General features: G+C 45.5%; 1 protein-coding gene across 1 annotated transcript in view; it reads left to right on the plus strand.

Annotated features, from left to right (window-relative positions):
• PTER (phosphotriesterase related) overlaps window positions 1-18713 on the plus strand; it is a 267947-nt gene that overhangs the window by 217658 nt on the left and 31576 nt on the right. The window contains exon 4 of the mRNA XM_085631463.1: window positions 4894-5034. Within this exon, the coding sequence (XP_085487589.1) occupies window positions 4894-5034 (141 nt within the window). The remainder of the gene's footprint in view (window positions 1-4893; window positions 5035-18713) is intronic.

Raw genomic sequence — 18713 nt, forward strand, 5'->3', positions numbered from 1 at the left:
ACGTTAGCAATTAATAAATGGAGTAAGCCAACCCAATGTTCTCCTTAGGGAACGGTAGGCCTTACAGTAAAAGAAGCGCATGTCCAACCTTTTAAATACAATGTGCGCTGTCATGTGGCCTACCGAGGGTCTATCCTAGGGGTCACTTATATGCAGTAAAAAGGGAGTTTAAGGCTTGGCAAGAGGGTTATATTGCCAAGTCAGATTGGCAGTTCAAGCCTGCATTCAGACTGTAATGGCAGGCCTGGAACATGTTTTAAGGGGCTACTTAAGTGGATGGCACAATGAGTGCTGCAGGCTCACTGTGCCATTGGATACAAGCTAGCCGGGCTGATGAGAGGTGATGCCCCGAAACCGGTCCCAGGATGCTTGTTTCCGGTCCATGGAGGACCTGGCTTTACAGTTCGGTCTGGACTGTTCCCATGAGGCACAGGGTCAAGACTGATTTGCATATGGCTGGGCCTAATCTGGGGTGGCATGGCGAGCAAAAGAACAATGAATTTAACCTTGATCTATTGACTGGGGCAGAATGTTTGATTTGCTCTGCATTCCATCCATCATCTGTGTGTCTTTTGCTTTCTCGCCCTAATTGCGCCGAGTATGCCCAGGCATGGGTCCCAGGCTCACTGTGCCACTGGATACAAGCTGGCCTGGCTGATAAGGGGTGATGCTCCGAAACCGATCCCAGGATGCTTGTTTCTGATCTATGGAGGACTTGGCTTGGCAGCTTGGTCTGGACTGTTCCCACGAGGCACAGAGTCAAGACTGATTTGCATATGGCTGGGTCTAATCTGGGGTGGCATGATGAGCAAAAGAACAATGGATTTAACTCAGTTCTATTGACTGTGGGAGAGTGTTTGATTTGCTAAGCATTACATCCATCATCTGTTTGTCTTTTGTTTTCCTGCCCTAAGTGCTCCGGGTATGCCCAGACGTTGGTCCCGGGCTCACTTTGCCACTGGATACAAGCTAGACTGGCTGATGAGGGGTGACTTTATTATAGACTTACAAAGTAAATAAAATGTGCCAATTGGGTGCAAGCCATTTTCACCATGTTCAAAGGAGAGAGCACAAGCACTTTAGCACTGGGGTTCAGAAAACAGGAGGGTGAAGGGAAAATATTCGGGGGTAATCCTGCAGAAAGGGCTAAGTCCAACCCAACCCTACTGCAACAGTAGTAGAAAACATAACACTTCTAATAAAATAATGCTTTCAAGATTTCCAAAACACGTCAGTTCACAGGAACCAAATAGTGACATGAACCTGACAGAGTTCACAAAAACCATGATTTTAGCAAATAGTAATATAATTTTAGTGGCATAGACAGAAAGATTCCTCCCCCTAAAAACACAACTAGCAAAAAGATTTAACAACACAAGCTCTGAAAGCTTTGCTTCCCATGAACAATAAGGAAGTGTCTTAACTGAAGACTGCATGCAACTAAACAATATTGCCATTAAAGACCGTGTTCTACCTAGGTGGCCAGTGGTTCCCAACATTCAGTTTCTCCTTCCCTTTAGCTTAAAACTTCCTTGCCACGCACATGGCAGACATTGAGGATCCCTAAACAGCAGCAACAAGAAAAGCAAGCAAAAGAGTGCATTCATTTTTTATATGTTCAAAAATGAGTCCCACAGTGCACTGATGACAATTGATCACTCCAGCTCAAATAAAATACAGAACATCCCAGACTGTGTAGTTGCACATTTTGAGCATACCGGCATGATGAAGCGACCCGGTGTGTGTGCACTGTAGAAATAAATTAATGAAAAAATCCATCAACTATAGACTAACTCCATCCCATTACCAACTAAATCAATCTGAAATACTCAAACTACAACACGAAATCCCCATGACAAAGATCACCTGAGAGGTAAAACATGTTCCTATTTAAAGTGTGAGACACTTTGTACGGTTTTATAGAAAGTTGAGAAAAGTAAGAATTCTTACTAGATGAATGGGTTAATGATAACTAAGACCCACCAATTTCTCAACAAGTATTTTACCTGTTGTTAGAAGAAGGAAAGAGGAAAATGATTTGTAGCAGGGCTGTCTAACACATGCCTAGGAGGGCATCATTTATGAAAGGTTTTCAGGTTAACATTTGACAATAGAGATGATTTTCTATTGACTTTTGAATAATTGCAGAAGTCACCCCTCGGGTCGCTGGGTCATAGGAATCAGGAGTGTAACATTAGCAGACCTTAGATATTTTAGAACAGCTCTGTTTTTAACATCTTGTGTAAGGCAAACAAATTAGAAATTTGTCTCAAGTGGGGAGTTAGGAAATTCTAGAACTTGGGAGCTAACACAATAAAGTCCAGCCCATTCCTCCAGCTTTGGACACCCAAAGCAAGAGCAAATTCTCAGAACAAAATAAAGATGTACACCTAGAATGCATAGTAAAGATGTTTTTAAAAAAATGTAAGGGGCATGACCAAAGATCACTTTATGAACAGGGCACAGTATCGCTCAGGGTACACTGGCGCTAAACAAAAGACATTATAATGCATGAACCAAGATTTTGCAAGAGCATATTAGCTGATATAGTAGCTAACCTAGCCATATTATATTGGACTACTTGCAGTTTCTTTAACAAAATTGAAGAAAGCCCAGAATACAGAACATTACCAAAGTCCATCGTGCTGGCAATCAGTGCAGACACTTGTATGTTACACTTTGCTGGCCTGAAGGCAGCTGCGGCCCGTGGAGGGAGTTCCATGGGGCGGTAAGGCGGGGCGGGGGAGGGGCAGGGTGGGGGGTTCTAAAAACCGGAATATGGATAATTACAGGTCAGTAAACAATTAAATAAATAAAATGAATTTCGTAGCTTGCTCCGTCCATCATTTCCTTTGGTTTTTGCTTTGTTCGCCATAAGTTGGCAGGGTATGCTCAGACGTGAGTCCCTTGCTCACTTTGCCACTGGATTCAAGCAAGCCTGGCTGAAGACGGCTGAAATGCCAGAAACCGGTCCTAGGAAGCTTGTTTCCGGTCCAGGGAAGACATGGCTTGGCAGTTCGGGCATGACTGTTCCCATGAGGCACAGGGTCTGACTGATTTGCATATGGCCATGTCTGAACTGGGGTGCCAGAGTGGGCTAAAGAACGGTGATGGATTAAACCCAGATCAGTTGACTGGGGGTGAGTGCTTGCAATGTTCAACACTCCGTCCATCATTTCCTTTGGTTTTTGCTTTGTTTGCCATAAGTTGGCAGGGTATGCTCAGACGTGAGTCCCTTGCTCACTTTGCCACTGGATTCAAGCAAGCCTGGCTGAAGACGGCTGAAATGCCAGAAACCGGTCCTAGGAAGCTTGTTTCCGGTCCAGGGAAGACATGGCTTGGCAGTTCGGGCTGGACTGTTCCCATGAGACACAGGGTCAGACTGATTTTCATATGGCCATGTCTGAACTGGGGTGGCAGAGTGGGCTAAAGAACGGTGATGGATTAAACCCAGATCAGTTGACTGGGGGTGAGTGCTTGCAATGTTCAACACTCCGTCCATCATTTCCTTTGGTTTTTGCTTTGTTCGCCATAAGTTGGCAGGGTATGCTCAGACGTGAGTCCCTTGCTCACTTTGCCACTGGATTCAAGCAAGCCTGGCTGAAGACGGCTGAAATGCCAGAAACCGGTCCTAGGAAGCTTGTTTCCGGTCCAGGGAAGACATGGCTTGGCAGTTCGGGCTGGACTGTTCCCATGAGACACAGGGTCAGACTGATTTGCATATGGCCATGTCTGAACTGGGGTGGCAGAGTGGGCTAAAGAACGGTGATGGATTAAACCCAGATCAGTTGACTGGGGGTGAGTGCTTGCAATGTTCAACACTCTGTCCATCATTTCCTTTGGTTTTTGCTTTGTTCGCCATAAGTTGGCAGGGTATGCTCAGACGTGAGTCCCTTGCTCACTTTGCCACTGGATTCAAGCAAGCCTGGCTGAAGACGGCTGAAATGCCAGAAACCAGTCCTAGGAAGCTTGTTTCCGGTCCAGGGAAGACATGGCTTGGCAGAAAAAGGCTACAAATCTGGGGTGACCATCCAGAAAAGCGGTTTTGCTACACCAATCTTTCCTTCCATTGTGGAATATACCTCAAATGTACAGGAGTGTATTAATGGTAACTCCACTTGAAAAGAGTCAGATTCCCATAAGCACCTCATGATGCACCACTATTGTGTACATCTTGCAATGCCGCCAGAAATGCAGGCACAATGGACACCCAATCTGAACAGGGCCGTACTGACCATTCCACCACTCTGGCATTTCCAGGTGAACCACGGGCTAGGGAGCCTATTTTAAAAGCATGCTGGGCCGGCTGCTATGTCACAAATATGTCCCATGGCACCTTTCTAGTTCTTGACACCTGAAGTATGGTGCTGGTTTGAACATTTGGATTGAATTAGTCCATGAATCTAAAATGACCTGGTCAAAACTATGGTTCATAGTAATGCCATAATGAAAGACCACTATGAAAATGATGCCAGTCTTTCACAGTTGAGTACAGAGTGTCCATAACATGCAAGGAAAAAGACTCCATATGTTAGGGGGCCTTACAATGAGGCCATTATATTGTATTGCTGAATTAGTGTAGGTCTTCATGCTCCTGATGAACTGACATTGTACCCCCAATTTAAAAGCACATTCCTCGGCCAACATATGTTGATGGGAATTACATTATCCACCACAGTTAAAAAAAGTTGCCCTGGTTTTTTTCCTCAAGGTAGCTCCTCCAATGACAGAAACATACTTTGCGGAAATATTCTCACAAAAGGCGCAAGATAGAGCAAGTTTTCTCCCATCATTGTGCCACAGGTAAAAACTCTGCCACACTGATGAGCAATAAAGTAAAGTCTACTTCAAGATTGATATTTCAAATGTCTAACTTTTTGTTTATCCTTTTAGAACAATATTTGATGAGCAGAAGCTACTTGAATTTGCTAAACTGGGATCTTACCTGGAGTATGACCTCTTTGGTACAGAACTACTTAATTACCAATTCAACCCTAAAGTGGATATGCCATCAGACAATGAAAGAATCAACAGGTACTGTCATTATTTTATTTTATAGAAAAACCTGTGCCAATATACTCTGCTCCCTTGCCTATTCAAACATCAAAATATACAGACCGGAATACTTTCCAAACCATTGTTTTGGACATTTCTCTTTGCTTGATGAAAGAATGCCTGGGACAAAAAATTTTATTTTGTAAAGGAAGTCTATCACAGGTTAAGTGTACATGTCTTAGGAAAGTTAAACTCTAAAGCTTTGTTCAGCTTTTGCGTTACTGAACATTTGCACTACATCGGCTTTTCAGTCTGTTTGGGTTGTATATCAGAACAAAATGTAAAATATTGAGGTGACAAAGTTTTGTTGCCTAAATATGGAGCACCAAAATATCATGAGTGTAAATACATATAGGTAAGTATATATTTACTATTCTTAATTTCACATTGTCGTAACTTGAAGGTATATATCTCCTCAAGGCACTGAACCTTGTTAAATCAGAAAATGAATATGTTGTTGTAAACATATTAAGCAGCCTGTGATTTGATTCACAGTTATGTGGTAAAGCTCCAATAGGTTATTAATCCTTACTTTATTGGTCAAATATGTTATGCATCAAGCCCAAGTGGACAATCATCATTCGTTAATTCACAGTAGATGATAATGATTCAGTAAATGCATGCGTATCATAAAGTGTCGAGTATGAGGGTACCCATTAACGATGCTTCCTTTCCTTTTTTGCCCATGGTACTTAAATATTAAATCCAGATTCAAACAGTTCCCATTTAAATGTCCATCGATAAGTACTATCCACACAATCACATTGAATCTCAATGGTGGATCTTTCTATTTTGTATGTGGAATATGAAAGATGTATTCATGTCTTAAGGTGTCCAATAATGGTTTAGAGGATATGCTAAAATATAAATATTCAAAGCAGTAAACAAGGTAGGAAACAGGAAATCAAACATTTTAGAATCTGGCATTCAAGAATTATGGTATCAGTAATTGCCCAGGAGATTAGACCTTTGAGGCGCATCTCTTGGAGACTTTTGAGGCAGAGAGGGTTATGAAAAGGAGAGCATTCATGAAAGAGAACCATAATTACTTTAAACATTGAAATGCTTATGTATACCTTTGTTTGAATTTAGATTATTTTCCTTACCAATTTTATTCTTGGGCTCAATCTCAAGCTGGCGCATCTTCACCTTACCCTGAGATGTAAGAAAATAACAACCTCATCCTTACGCGCTAAAGCTTTCAAGTTCCAAGTTTTGGTAGGTCTCTTAAGAACAGAAAATCAATCACTCAAATGGAATTAATAGAGCGCATGGCTACCCCACAGTGGTTTCCCAGCTCTAGTAGAACAATGACCAGAAAACCCAACAAGAGCTCAGAATAACCAGGTCCTAAGTAGTTTCCAGAGCAAAACATATGAGTTGCAAAAATGCAGATCTAATAGAGACATTTAGCCGCAGATTCCTTACCTTTGAGTTATCCCCAGGCACCAGACTGGATATGGAAAACTTTCTATAGCAGTACCTCTGCGAATCAGTAGAGGTCATCGAGTGACTCCGTAGCGATGTCGTCCTCTGGATGTGACATCGACAGAGTCCATATAAGCCTTCCCTTGATGAGCTGACGTCAGTTTCTTCCTTTCCGTGCTTCTGCCAGATCCGGACAGCAGTACTTCTGCCCATTTTTTGCTTATCTCGACATTTGTCAATGACACAGTGGGCTTTTTTCTGATTGACCGCAGTGGATGACGATGTCAGCCCTGCACCCTCATTCTGTTTGCATGTGGTGTCTAGGTGTGCACCGTGACTCCGAAGGCTGCGGTTCATGTATTTAGCTTCTATTCTTGATCACATGAGGGAATATCATCTCTCCCTTCATGATATTTTTGGCTCTCCGCCTCCTTCTGGTGCACGACTCTGGCCCAAGGAGGCTAAAGTAGCCTTGACTGACTTTATGCTGGAGGTACCTCCCTTGGCATCAGTGAGGCCCTCTGATTCTGTGATCGAATTGATATCAGCTCCAGTGCACAACCCGTCGGAGTTCCCACCTGTGATGCCAGTGTTGGATCCACCGGCTCTGATGTCGACAGCTCCGATCGCCGCTACTTTGGCTTTCCTTCCTGATGCTGAGGTGTTGCCTCTTCATCTGGTGCGGCATCGGCAGAACAGTTCTTTTCAGGCTACCTTCCTCCACCTTCAGAGGAGCCCCCTGCTATTTTCCCTCGGGAGACAAGTATTTTGGAGATGTCTGTGATGACATAAGTAACACTACTTAGCCTCCTCCGGAGTTTCATTGGGTGTCTGACAAGAGGCTAGTGGCCTTGACTCTTCCCCATCCTCAGACTTGTTTTCTCCTCTTAGCATGCACTCCTGTGGCTAGATTTACTTTTGCTGAGCTTCTGCAGAGGGTTGCTGTGGTTCTGGAGCTACAGCTCCCTTCTCTAGAGGTGTCCATTCATCCTCTAATTGGGGTACTTCATCAGGGCCAGATGGGGGCTGAGACTGTGCTCCCCTTCAGTGAAGCCCTCTTTGATATTACATTGGGCTCTTGGGCTAACCCTGTTTCATTGGCCTCCGTGGACCGGTCTATAGCTCATAGACACCGCCCTGCCCATGGAGACTCAATCTGCCTCTTCTGACAGCCTACTCCGCACAGCTTTGTGGTTCAGGCTGCTACAGCCTCCCCTGACATTGGCACCTTGCCTGATGTCCCTCCAGACAGGGAGTCTAAAAGTCTTGATGCTCTTGGTCGATATATCTTTTCTGCCACCAGTTCCGCTTTGCAGTCCCTTAACACAGCTTGTGCTGAAGGCTGTTTTTCTCAAGTGTTGTGGGATTCAGTCTTGCGCCTTCTCCCCTCCGACCCTGATGACACCCAGAACACTCTTACTCAGCTGCTTCAGGATGACCATCAGGTGGCTAAATTGCTGATTCGCTGTGGTGTGGAGACCACAGATTCGGTCAGGCGAGTCATGGGTTATTCAGTAGCTCTTCGCCAGTGTGCCTGGCTATACACCTTTGGATTTTCAGTGGCTGTTCTCCTTGGTGACCACTCCTTTTGAAGGACAACATCTGTTTGGCGCTCAAACTGACACAACTTCACACTGTTTTCGGGATAGTCTTGGTGGAGCAAAATCGTAATCCCTGCTTGCTATACCGTCCGTTCCTCTTTTTCCCCTGTACTAAGCTTGTACGGGGTCTGGTCGCCTGGTTTTTCTTTTACATGTGAGCCGCTTTTGGAACAGTACCATTGACTTTTTCTTTCACATCAACTATGAGTGGCACCCAGTGATGTGCTCCTGCGTCCTGCAGGTATTTTTGCTAAAGAACTTCCTGACCTGTCAATGACTAATTATGGTCCCTGTTATTGGGGCAGATTTTGTTTTATGGTCCTGCTGGCTTCCATGCCTGTTGATGCAAGGTATTCTTTAGTTTTTTTCTATCAATGTTCCATTGAGGTATTCTGCTTGTCTCGTGCAGATGCACTCTTTCCTTCTTCCCTGCCTTTCAGGGTACTTTGTCAGTATGCCCTACGAGAATTCCTCCATATGTTTCTGGCCTTTGATACCCCTTATAGGGGATGTCACATTGTGTGCTTCGTAGGATGGTGCATGGGGTTTCTCCTTCCTCTTTTCCTTCCACTGTCTCTGGTGCAAGAAACGAGGGCATACTTCTTTACCTAGGGTACATTGCCAACTCCTGACCTAGGCGATATTCTTTATTTCTTTCTTTCTATATCTTTCTTTCTTTCTTTCTTTCTTTCTTTCTTTCTTTCTTTCTTTCTTTCTTTCTTTCTTTCTTTCTTTCTTTCTTTCTTTCTTTCTTTCTTTCTTTCTTTCTTTCTTTCTTTCTTTCCTTCTTTCCTTCTTTCCTAGTGCCTTTTTGTGCTAGTTCCCATTATGCACAGGTACAAAGGACTCTTGTCATTTCTCTTTCTCTCGAGGTTCTTTGTGGTTGTACCTTGTTTGTTTCTTGTTCTGGGTGGTTTACTCTGCCGACTTTCTTTCCTATGCCACTGCGTGGTCTGTTTTTGCTCTGCTTCTGCTCAATGCAAAGCTGTTATTGCTTGTCATTTTGGTCAATGTTTTTGTGCTTTGTTTGGAACATTTCCATGACGCTTCCTGTGCTAAGCCCAACATTTAGTTACTTAACTGGTTGTTCATCTCAAGCATGTGTTCCTTGATCACCCTCTCCTGGGTTGGTTCATACAGAGGTTTTGGTACTCCTTTTGGATTCTTCTGGGCCTTTCCTTCTCTTCTCGTGAGCGAGGATACAGTTACAACTCCTTGGGGGTTCATTATCCCTTGGACTCATGAGTGGGTAAATAACGCTCTTGGGTGACGCGGAGAACCTCACTTTTGATGTCGGAGGAATTGTTGGCTTGACACAGGTTATCCCGTGGATGCTGGAGATTTCTTTTTGCTTGTGGAACTTTCTCTCTTTTTCTCCCTTCTCTTCTGCTGGAAGAGATGAGGTTCTTTCTCCTCCCTAGTCATGGTATACTATGGGTTTCTGGCTGTGCTTCACCTATATCTTCTGACCCTTAATGAGTCCTGTCTCCTATGAATACATTTCTTTTGTGGCCTTAGCACTTGTTATGCTCTGTGCGCTACCACTCTGCCTGTTACTCCAGTTCTTATACTGATCGGTTAGTTGTGGACCTCCGCTTCTTAGGCTTCAATCAGTCCCCCTCCCTTTTTTTCTGTCTCCTATATTTTTTCTGCTAAGATGGTGACTGGTCGTCTGAATAAGCCTCCCCTTTGTTGGCGTTTGTTCAACTTGTTCCTTTACAGTCCCAGTGGTCATCATTGGTCTATTCTAGCAGGTTGTTTTTCACCTGCTGTTTTCCATTTCAGTCATCTCTCAGACGCCTGATTATCGCCATTCAGTCAGTCAGTAGTGTTGTTTTATGTCTGATTGCTTTTCTTTTCTGGGGTATGTGATATCTTCCACTTCATATGTTCTTTTATGCGATACCATATTGCTGTTGCTGGCCCACCGCAATCACATTTCGGCCAATTTCCACTGTTGTGCATGTTTCTATGTACCCGTCTTGTATTATACAGTGAATATGGTGCATTTCTATGGATTTTACATATTATACATATATATCCGTAAATAGTATTCTGTTATGTCTGTAGTCATCCTTTTTTTTATCTGTGTCTCTGTAGATAGTCATGTCATGCTACCTTTCTAGGAGGGAGCTTGTTTTTGATTATATTGCTGCGTTTCTCCTCATGTCCCACAGTGCCTTCACTTGTTTGTTGCTTTGCAATTGAACATCTTTCTCCTCTATGGTTCTCCACTGTATGGTCCTAGAGGGCTCGCTTTTTTCTGTGATTGTTTCCTATGGCCGTGGATGGTCTATGGCCGTCCTTGTTGTTGTTTGTCATGCTTTATTAAGGCTTTGGGTGGTCCTTTTTGCAACACTTATGTCGATGGCAAGGAGCTTGGGCTATGTGTTATTTGCCATTATCCTTGTTCTTCAGGCCCGTCCACTAATTGTCCATTTACCACTGGGAATGCTCTATGGTGTTCTGATTATCTGAAGTGATCTTCTAACTCTTTCTTATTTTCTGCCTTTGGTGTCTTTTCACATCTTTTTTATGTTTGATCTGGTGGGGCGTCTCTCCCTCACCTACCTTTCCGACAGTTGGTCACTCTCTCTCTCTCTCTTATAAAGGCTGGCTAGTCCTAGTCGGGGATCTTTGATGGACCAGTTCATGGACCGTCCACCGTAAAGAATCAGTGTCTAGATGTCTCTATCGGATGAATAAGTTACTTACCTTCGGTAACGCCTTATCTGGTTGAGACAGAAACTAGCCACAGATTCCTTACAGACCCGCCCTCCACCCCGCTCTGCAAACTGGGTTGTCCTTTCCTTTCCCAGATCCCTTCTGGCATAATTGTGCCTTTTATTTTTTACAAAAAAACAAAAATAGTATACCAAACGTTTTACAAAATGAACTTTCTTTTTGGGTACACTGTTTCCTAGTATTTTCCGTAAGTGGCCCCACGTTTTAGCACGGAAAGTGGTCACGCAAGTAACCGACATCAGCACTTATGGGGAGGGCCTATGTAGACTCTGATGACATCGCTATGTAGTCGCTCGACGCCCTCTACCATCTCACAGAGGTACTGCTGTAGAAAGTTTTCCTGCTCCAATCTGGCGCCTGGGGATAAATCAAATGTAATGAATCTGTGACTAGATCCTGTCTCTACCAGATAAGGCATTACCAAAGGTAAGTAACATATTCTTACTTTGACAGATTGTTCCATAGCTTAGGGCCTAGGTAAGCAAAGGAACAGCCACCTTGTCTAACCCTTAGATCTGGGTATTTATGCAAGATTAGAATTGCCTGATCGAAGTTCTCACTTAGGGACATGCAAATGTATAAGAGCATATATGTAGGACCCGTCTTGCAGAGAGCTTTGAAGATGTAGCACAGTGCCTTGATGCGTTGCATGATTGGGAGCCAATGTAACTTTCTGAGATATTGAAAAGCTGATTCATTATGGAGATATGACATAGAAGACAGGCCGCCACATCCTGCACAGTCTGTACTCATTTTAGTCGAGACTTTGTGGTCTCCAGATATAGCACAACACTGTAGTCCAATCTCGAAATTATCAAGGCCTACACTCCGATTTTTTTTAGCATTAGGAGCTAAATACCACAAGATCTTTCACCTGGCAGCCATTTTTGTAACCGGGTCCTATAAATACACCATCATTCAGATTCCCAGTTCTTTTCATAGAGGATCTGAATGGAAGCAGTTCTCGTGCCTGTGAAAGAAAGAGCTGCAACTCATTTTTTAGGTCTCGCCTAGCGACGCAGCATGAAGCTGTCGCTAGCGAGATCTATTGTTACCGACTTGCTTTGGAAGGGAGGTAGGAGATGTGCATGGGCAGGACAGACTGCAAATGTGAACGCGCCCGTGAACACGCACGTACAGACACACGAGATGTGCACATCTCCTGTCCCCCTTCCATCCATGCAAGCCAGCTGCATGCAGTAACTGCGCCAAAAAACACACACACATGCATCAGCCGCCCTCAGCCAGTGCACGCATACTCGTCTCCCTAAACGCGCGCATGGCGTGCTTTCGCTTTCACTCCCTCCGGCGTTTCAGCCCACGGTTCACCTTCTCCATGTCTTCTCTCCGAATGATGCCCAAGATGCGTGTGCTGTGGCTCCTCTGGGTCCTGTGGGCCCCCGGCTGGGCCGGCATGTACTCCTGGGAAGACCCGCTGGTCATCTTGGCTCCGACTCAGCCCGCTCTCACTTGCTCAACTTCAGCAGCGCCTGCTTTGCCGAGTTCTATGCATCCTGGTGCGGACACTTGCCAGAAATGTGCTCACATCTGGAAGAAGCTCACCTTGGACGTACAGGGTAAGAGACCCCCCCACCCCCGTTTTAAACTTTATACATGGGCTTTTACTTTGTACCCCTCAGTTTCAGCAGCCTGCTGCCATGATCTGGTTACATAATTAACCACGCTCCTCGCGATCTGTCACAGACGTAATGCATCATTTCCTGGCACTGCAATGGTGGCTCAGCTTTACAGTGCACTCAAATTAATTGCGCAGCCTCCGGAAGCGGTAGCAATGGTGTTGAAAAAAAAAGTTTCCAGCTTCCTTGTCACATCGTCATGAAAGTGCCAACGCGGGTGAGGGGGGATGGCAATTTTTATATTCCAACACATAAAAGCAAAATCCTTGTCGATCTTAAATTAGGCCTCAAACGAGACTCAACGTTATAAAGCAAACATATTCATCTTAATTTTATGCGACAGTCATAATACAGAAACACTGGTGTACACAATGGGTTGACCCAAGTCCACATGTTCATACAACACTTTCTTGAAACACCCATTGTAGACCTATAGAGGTATATTTCGGGGAAATAACAAAATCTACAAACCACTCTCGTGGGCAGTGCCACGTGCTGCGGGTCACTGAATTATCCTGCTCCATAACATACATTGCAAGAGCAACATATTCCTGAATAGTAACGGAAGGAGAATCCTTGCTCAATGTGTTCAGAATAAAAACAAGCATTTGCAATGCAATATGTCTCGCATTTACTCAAGTTTGAGCTATTGGCATCGTAAATAACAATGCCTTTTATTTTTGTTTTTATAACATAAATAAAAGGCATTGTCATTTACAATGCCAATAGCTTAAAGTCGCGTAAATGTGAGACCTATTGCATTGCAAATGCTTGTTCTATTGTTGTGACGGTTGACAGCTAAGTGCACTCATTTTTCTTCCGTATTTGCTATATGTTTGAATTTGGGTCTTGAGTTGGCAGAGGTGTTACATATACATAGGCTTTGTGTGTCGTAGGCAGTTTCCAGAGTACTTGTTTGTGCTCAGTCTTGTTGTACTGTTCTGCCACAAATAAACAAACTTTTATATAAAGACCAGTGTTGGAATTCAACAAATAGTGATGAGTTATGAAGACGTATCTGCTATATTTGAGGCAGCACAGGAGTGATATCGTCCTCATTGGATCCAAGAACTGTTTTCTATATTTTAATTGTTCTGCATATTCAAATTTGTGGACTTTGCAAGAGGATATTTACTGTTCTTTCCGCAAGGATTTTTGACCCTGTGTGGTGTTGCTATGTTTTTTGGGGCGTTTCTGGCAATTTTATCACTCAACGAGAAACTCAGCGCGATGGCTCTGCTGCTTGGCTTGTACACAGCATTGCTCTAACGAAGTTGCCATACTGATCAACAACGCTATGGTAATGCTGACGCCCTTTTGCTGGTGTCACATTGCGAAGCCAGTGTTGCTACCAGGTAACCATAGTACTCAGCGTCACTGTGTCATCACGCCTACAGACACGCTTCTGCATTTTAGCACCGGAGATGCGCACTGAACTGCGTGTTATGTTGACAACACACTTCTCTTATGCGAATAAAAAGGACCCCCTGAAGATTCCTAGGACAGGGTAATATATGTTTGAAAAATAACAACCTAGGCAATTCTTATGGATAACAGTTGTAAATCTTTTCTATCTCATAGTCAGAACAGTGTAAGCAGTGAAACGAAAAAATAAAAATTGTAATTCTTTTTTAATTATAAGTTTTGAATACATTCACAATTAAAAACAAATTTATTATATACATAGTAAAAAATCATGACAAATAATAAAATAGATTGTGGGTTACACAAGGATGAAGAATAAACAAATATGGTGGCACAACTGTATGTTATTCGACGCGCGTTTCGGCGTAGTTAACGCCTTCGTCAGGAGAAATAAGGCCACAATTCCTGTAATGTAAAAACAAATATAAAAATTCTAAATCATATTTCGTCACTGCCAATATATTTGCTACAATTTCTTTTAATGTTGAGTATAACATATCTCAAGTCTGACTAAATAATTTGATTTACTAAACATATGGTAGGCCTTCGATCACAAGGTTATAATTGTGACTTTGTTATAACAATACTGAGTTCGATCACAAAAAGAAGAGAACAATATCTAAGACATCACTCGCTTCCAGATACAATAGAAAAAAACAGTATATTACATCATTTAACATTGTAGCTTATTGCTACTTGGTGGTAATTTTTACGGAAAGGAGGAGAAGCAAGAGGATATAGAGCAGATAGTTGTATTCTCCATTAATTTAAAACAGAAGATAATTCATTGCATGTCTACCTGTGCTTCAAGGTTCAAAGGAGGGTTTCCAGGGATTTGGGTAGGTTATTTTTCTTGTGGGTAAATACCTATTAATGTAGAACATATGATTAGCTGTTTTTATTAGTAGCCAGTTTATTTACTCTAGTGCAACTCAAGTTGATTAATACCTTAGTTGATGTTTATTCATTCAAGTATAATTGGTGTTGGGAAGGGATGGCTATTCTTTTATGTTCTGCATTCCGATAAATCCATAAAAATAGCACAACCTAAGATGATAGGAGTATAGAGAATATGTAACTTGCTGATATTTGAAAGGGAATGAAACAGCACAGCTGGGTTACTAGTTAGTGCCGTTGTTACATTACCTTATTTAGTAGCAGTACGGCATATAGATGACCGTTCTTTAATACTTCAATGCCAACAGTGCATATATGTGTTAAAATCTAGGAAAATAAGAGCACGAGTATATTCAGATGACTGTTATAAATATTTTTGAATCAGATTAGAAGGTTTAGTTTATGGTTTGATGTGGTTGCCGCATTACCTGGTATATAATAAGTTCTTGTAGGTGCAGAGTCTTGATAAAAATGGTTGATATATAAAACAGTGGAGGCGTCGCAGGTATGATATAACCTAGGGGTTGAAGGTAACGTAAATGGAGTTATACAATGTGTGGGAAAAAGATGTAAAGGTCAGAATAATTACTGTGTTATTGGTACAGAAAAATGTATATGCTCCTAATAGTCTGCCAAACGCAAAAGAATATCGCTTTATGGGTGATATTTGAATCGACTGTTTGAATCCGATTCATGTATGCGCGAACGATAATGTTATTGTGTTGTTTAAACATGCATCGTTTGATGGTGGTTAGCAGGGCTTAGTCGTGTCGCATCTAAGCAGGTTTACTTTAGTGTAAGAGGGCGCCTAAATAGCGGGCCGTGTCGTTTCTAGTGATACTCTACAATTCTTTGTTAGTATATTGCATGAGGACGCTGTCTCATTCTGTTTACGCGCAAAGCGGGTGATGGACGATTATATAGGAAAGGTGTAAACTTATGCTTAAATCTAAAATATTAACAGTGGGGAGGAGCTTAGCGCGCATCCAAGATGGTCGCGTGAGCACAGGGCTCCCCGGACCCTTTCTGCTCCTCGGAATATATCCTGAGACTATCCTGATTTGGTGTATGGAATCTGGGAGATGAAGACCAGCTGATCATATATCTCTTTTCAAAACTCTAATCGGACCTGGGACTCCTGAGTTATTGTCGCCGGAACTTTTGGGACCCACCCGACGGAGGTGGCCGGGGTGAAGGTGACCCGTGGGGCCGGGCTGCAATTGAACAACAGCGGCCTCAGCGCGGTGCCAGTTACCGATTCAGCACTTTCGGTTTCGGTTTTGGCCTTCAGGAGATCAGCTGGCGTGCGTGCTCAAGGTGGCGAGGTGCCTCCTGGGCCTCTGCCCGAGGTTTGCTTTCATCTGCTACTGGCGGGTCTGACGCCTCCGGCCCCTACACCGACGGTTTGTGGTCCTTTCGCTGGCACCCGCGCACCCCTTGATCGGAGGTCCCATTAAGTGACTGTGCTCATATGGCGGGCAAAGGGGGTCCGGAGGGGCGCAAGACCAAGGCTTCACTGCGCGGGGGAGCGGTCCAGAGCAACAACATGGACCGCTATACCCAGGGCAGGAGGTCCCCTGGCGCTGCTGGCCTCTCCCCGGATGCTGCAGGGGGAGGCACGACGGTCGCTGCGGAACCTTCCCTGCAGGACATTATGGGCGCCATCGAGGGCATCAGGGAAACTATCGCGACGCAATATGAGGCCCTGGCCCGTAAGATCGACACTGTCGCGATCGACGTCACCTTGATTCGGGCCGACCTCTCTAAAACCAACGAGAAGGTCCAGGCCCTTGATGCACGGACCTCCACCCTGGGTGCGGAGGTGTCGGATCTGCGGGCCGCGCTTGGGGACATTAGAGTGGTCAACGACCATATGGCCCGGCGGCTTGAGGACTTCGAGGGACGGGCCCGACGCAACAATATCCGCATCATTGGGGTACCGGAGTCCTCCGACAGCCGCCCGGTGGACCTCGTGGTCGAGGAACTTATCCTGCAACAGCTGTCCCCGGTTGGCCTAAGCAAATTCTTCGCTGTGGAGCGGGCCCATCGAGTTCCGGGCGGCCGGCCGCGGCCGGGGGCCCCCCCGAGGCCTATCGTGGCTAAACTGTTCCACTACAGGGACCGCGATGCTATTCTGCAGGCTTCACGGACCCGTGGCCCGGTCCGCTACGAGAACTCGACCATCAACTTTTATCCGGACTTCACGCAACTGGTCCAGAAACAGCGGATGGGATTCCAAGGGGTGAAGCGCCGTCTCCGCGAGCTAGGCCTGAAGTACTCAATGATCTACCCGGCGAAACTTCGAGTGGAGCATGGAGAGCGGACAGCCTTTTTTGACTCTCCTGTGGCCGCAAGTAACTGGCTGGACTCGCTGCCGGACGGGGGTGGCCGGCCCGGGCCCTCTGGGGGCACCGCAGGTGACGGGTCCCCTTAGACTGACCTTTGGTCCTTACTTTCTGCGGCTTGGCACTGTACAGTTGGGTCTTACTTCTTTTGCATACTGTGCTTTACCAGGACCCGTGAGGGGTGCGGGCGGGTACGGGTCCCTTTCCTCCTCCGGGGTCTTTTTGTAGAATGGGGTTAATGGGGCGACAGGCACACTGCAAGTTGGGGGGGGTCTTTGGCCCGCAGGGGTGCAGGGTGGGGGGCGTTGGACTTGGGGTGGGGTTGGGGGGGAAGAGGGGTTGTTTAGTTGTGTGTTTTTTGTTTACAGGGCGAGGTATTGATTTTTATCCATATTTGGGAGCGGTGCTGCGGGCTGGGGGCCTCTTGAGCTATTGGATGGGATGGGGGGAGACGGGTTGAGGATTATGTCATGGAACGTCAATGGGTTGGGGGACCGTATTAAGCGGGGTGTTGTACTGCAATATTTGCGTCGTTTGACTCCTGATGTGGTGTTTCTCCAGGAGACGCATTTGGTCGGCAATGTCTGCCATGCGATGAACAGGGGGGGATACCGCCTCGTAGCCCATTCTGGTTTCACAACTGGCTCCAGGGGGGTGGGCATTCTCCTGCGAACCTCCCTTCCGGTGGAGATCACGAGGATAGTCTCTGATGACAGGGGGCGCTATGTGTGTTTGACTGGGAGGTGGGAGGGGCAGCCCCTTACCCTGGTTTCAGTCTACGTCCCCCCGGGCCTCCAGAACTCCACCTTCACTGACTTGGGTCGAATGCTGCTTGACCTTCCGGACGGCCTCCTGCTCATGGGCGGGGACTTTAATTCTGTGGTTTCGGGTGAACTGGATCGTCACCCACCTAGGACCCTCCCCGCTGCCCAGTCATGGCTGGGTGGGATGTTGGAGACCTTCGGCTTGGTGGATAGTTGGAGACTATTGCATCCGACCCAGTGCCAGTTCACCTTTCATTCGGGGGCGCATGGGAGTCTCTCCAGGTTAGACTACTTTCTCATGCCCGCGGCGCAGACTGGTCGGATTCGAGAGGTCAGACACCTGGCGCGTGGTATCTCCGACCATTCTCCGCTGTGGCTTCTCTTTGACACCGGGTCGCGGTCCGCAGGTCGGATAGCTCCCATTAACCCCTGGTACCTGCGGGACCCTGTGACTCGGGACAGCCTGGTTAAGGCCATGGACCAATACTTCAGTGAAAACGAGGGGTCGGTGTCGTCTGCGTTGTCCCTTTGGGAAGCCTTTAAAACTGTGCTACGCGGACACGCCCTCGCCCAGATAGTGGTGGCCAAGAAGGTTAGGAGCGAGGCGGTGGTAAAGCTGGAGACTGACATCTCGGGGCTGGAGTCGGCCCTGGAGGCGAATGTTACTCAGGACGGACTACATGCCCTTAGCCTGAAACAGTTCGAATATAGGTCCCTGGTCACTGACGCGGCCAAAACTATGTATAGGGAGCGGCAGGGCCGATTGTATGACGCGGGGGACAAGGCGGGTAAGTTGATTGCGTGGCTGGACAAAAA

Source organism: Triturus cristatus, chromosome 10 (assembly GCF_964204655.1).
Source record: "Triturus cristatus chromosome 10, aTriCri1.1, whole genome shotgun sequence".
NCBI lineage: Eukaryota > Metazoa > Chordata > Amphibia > Caudata > Salamandridae > Triturus > Triturus cristatus.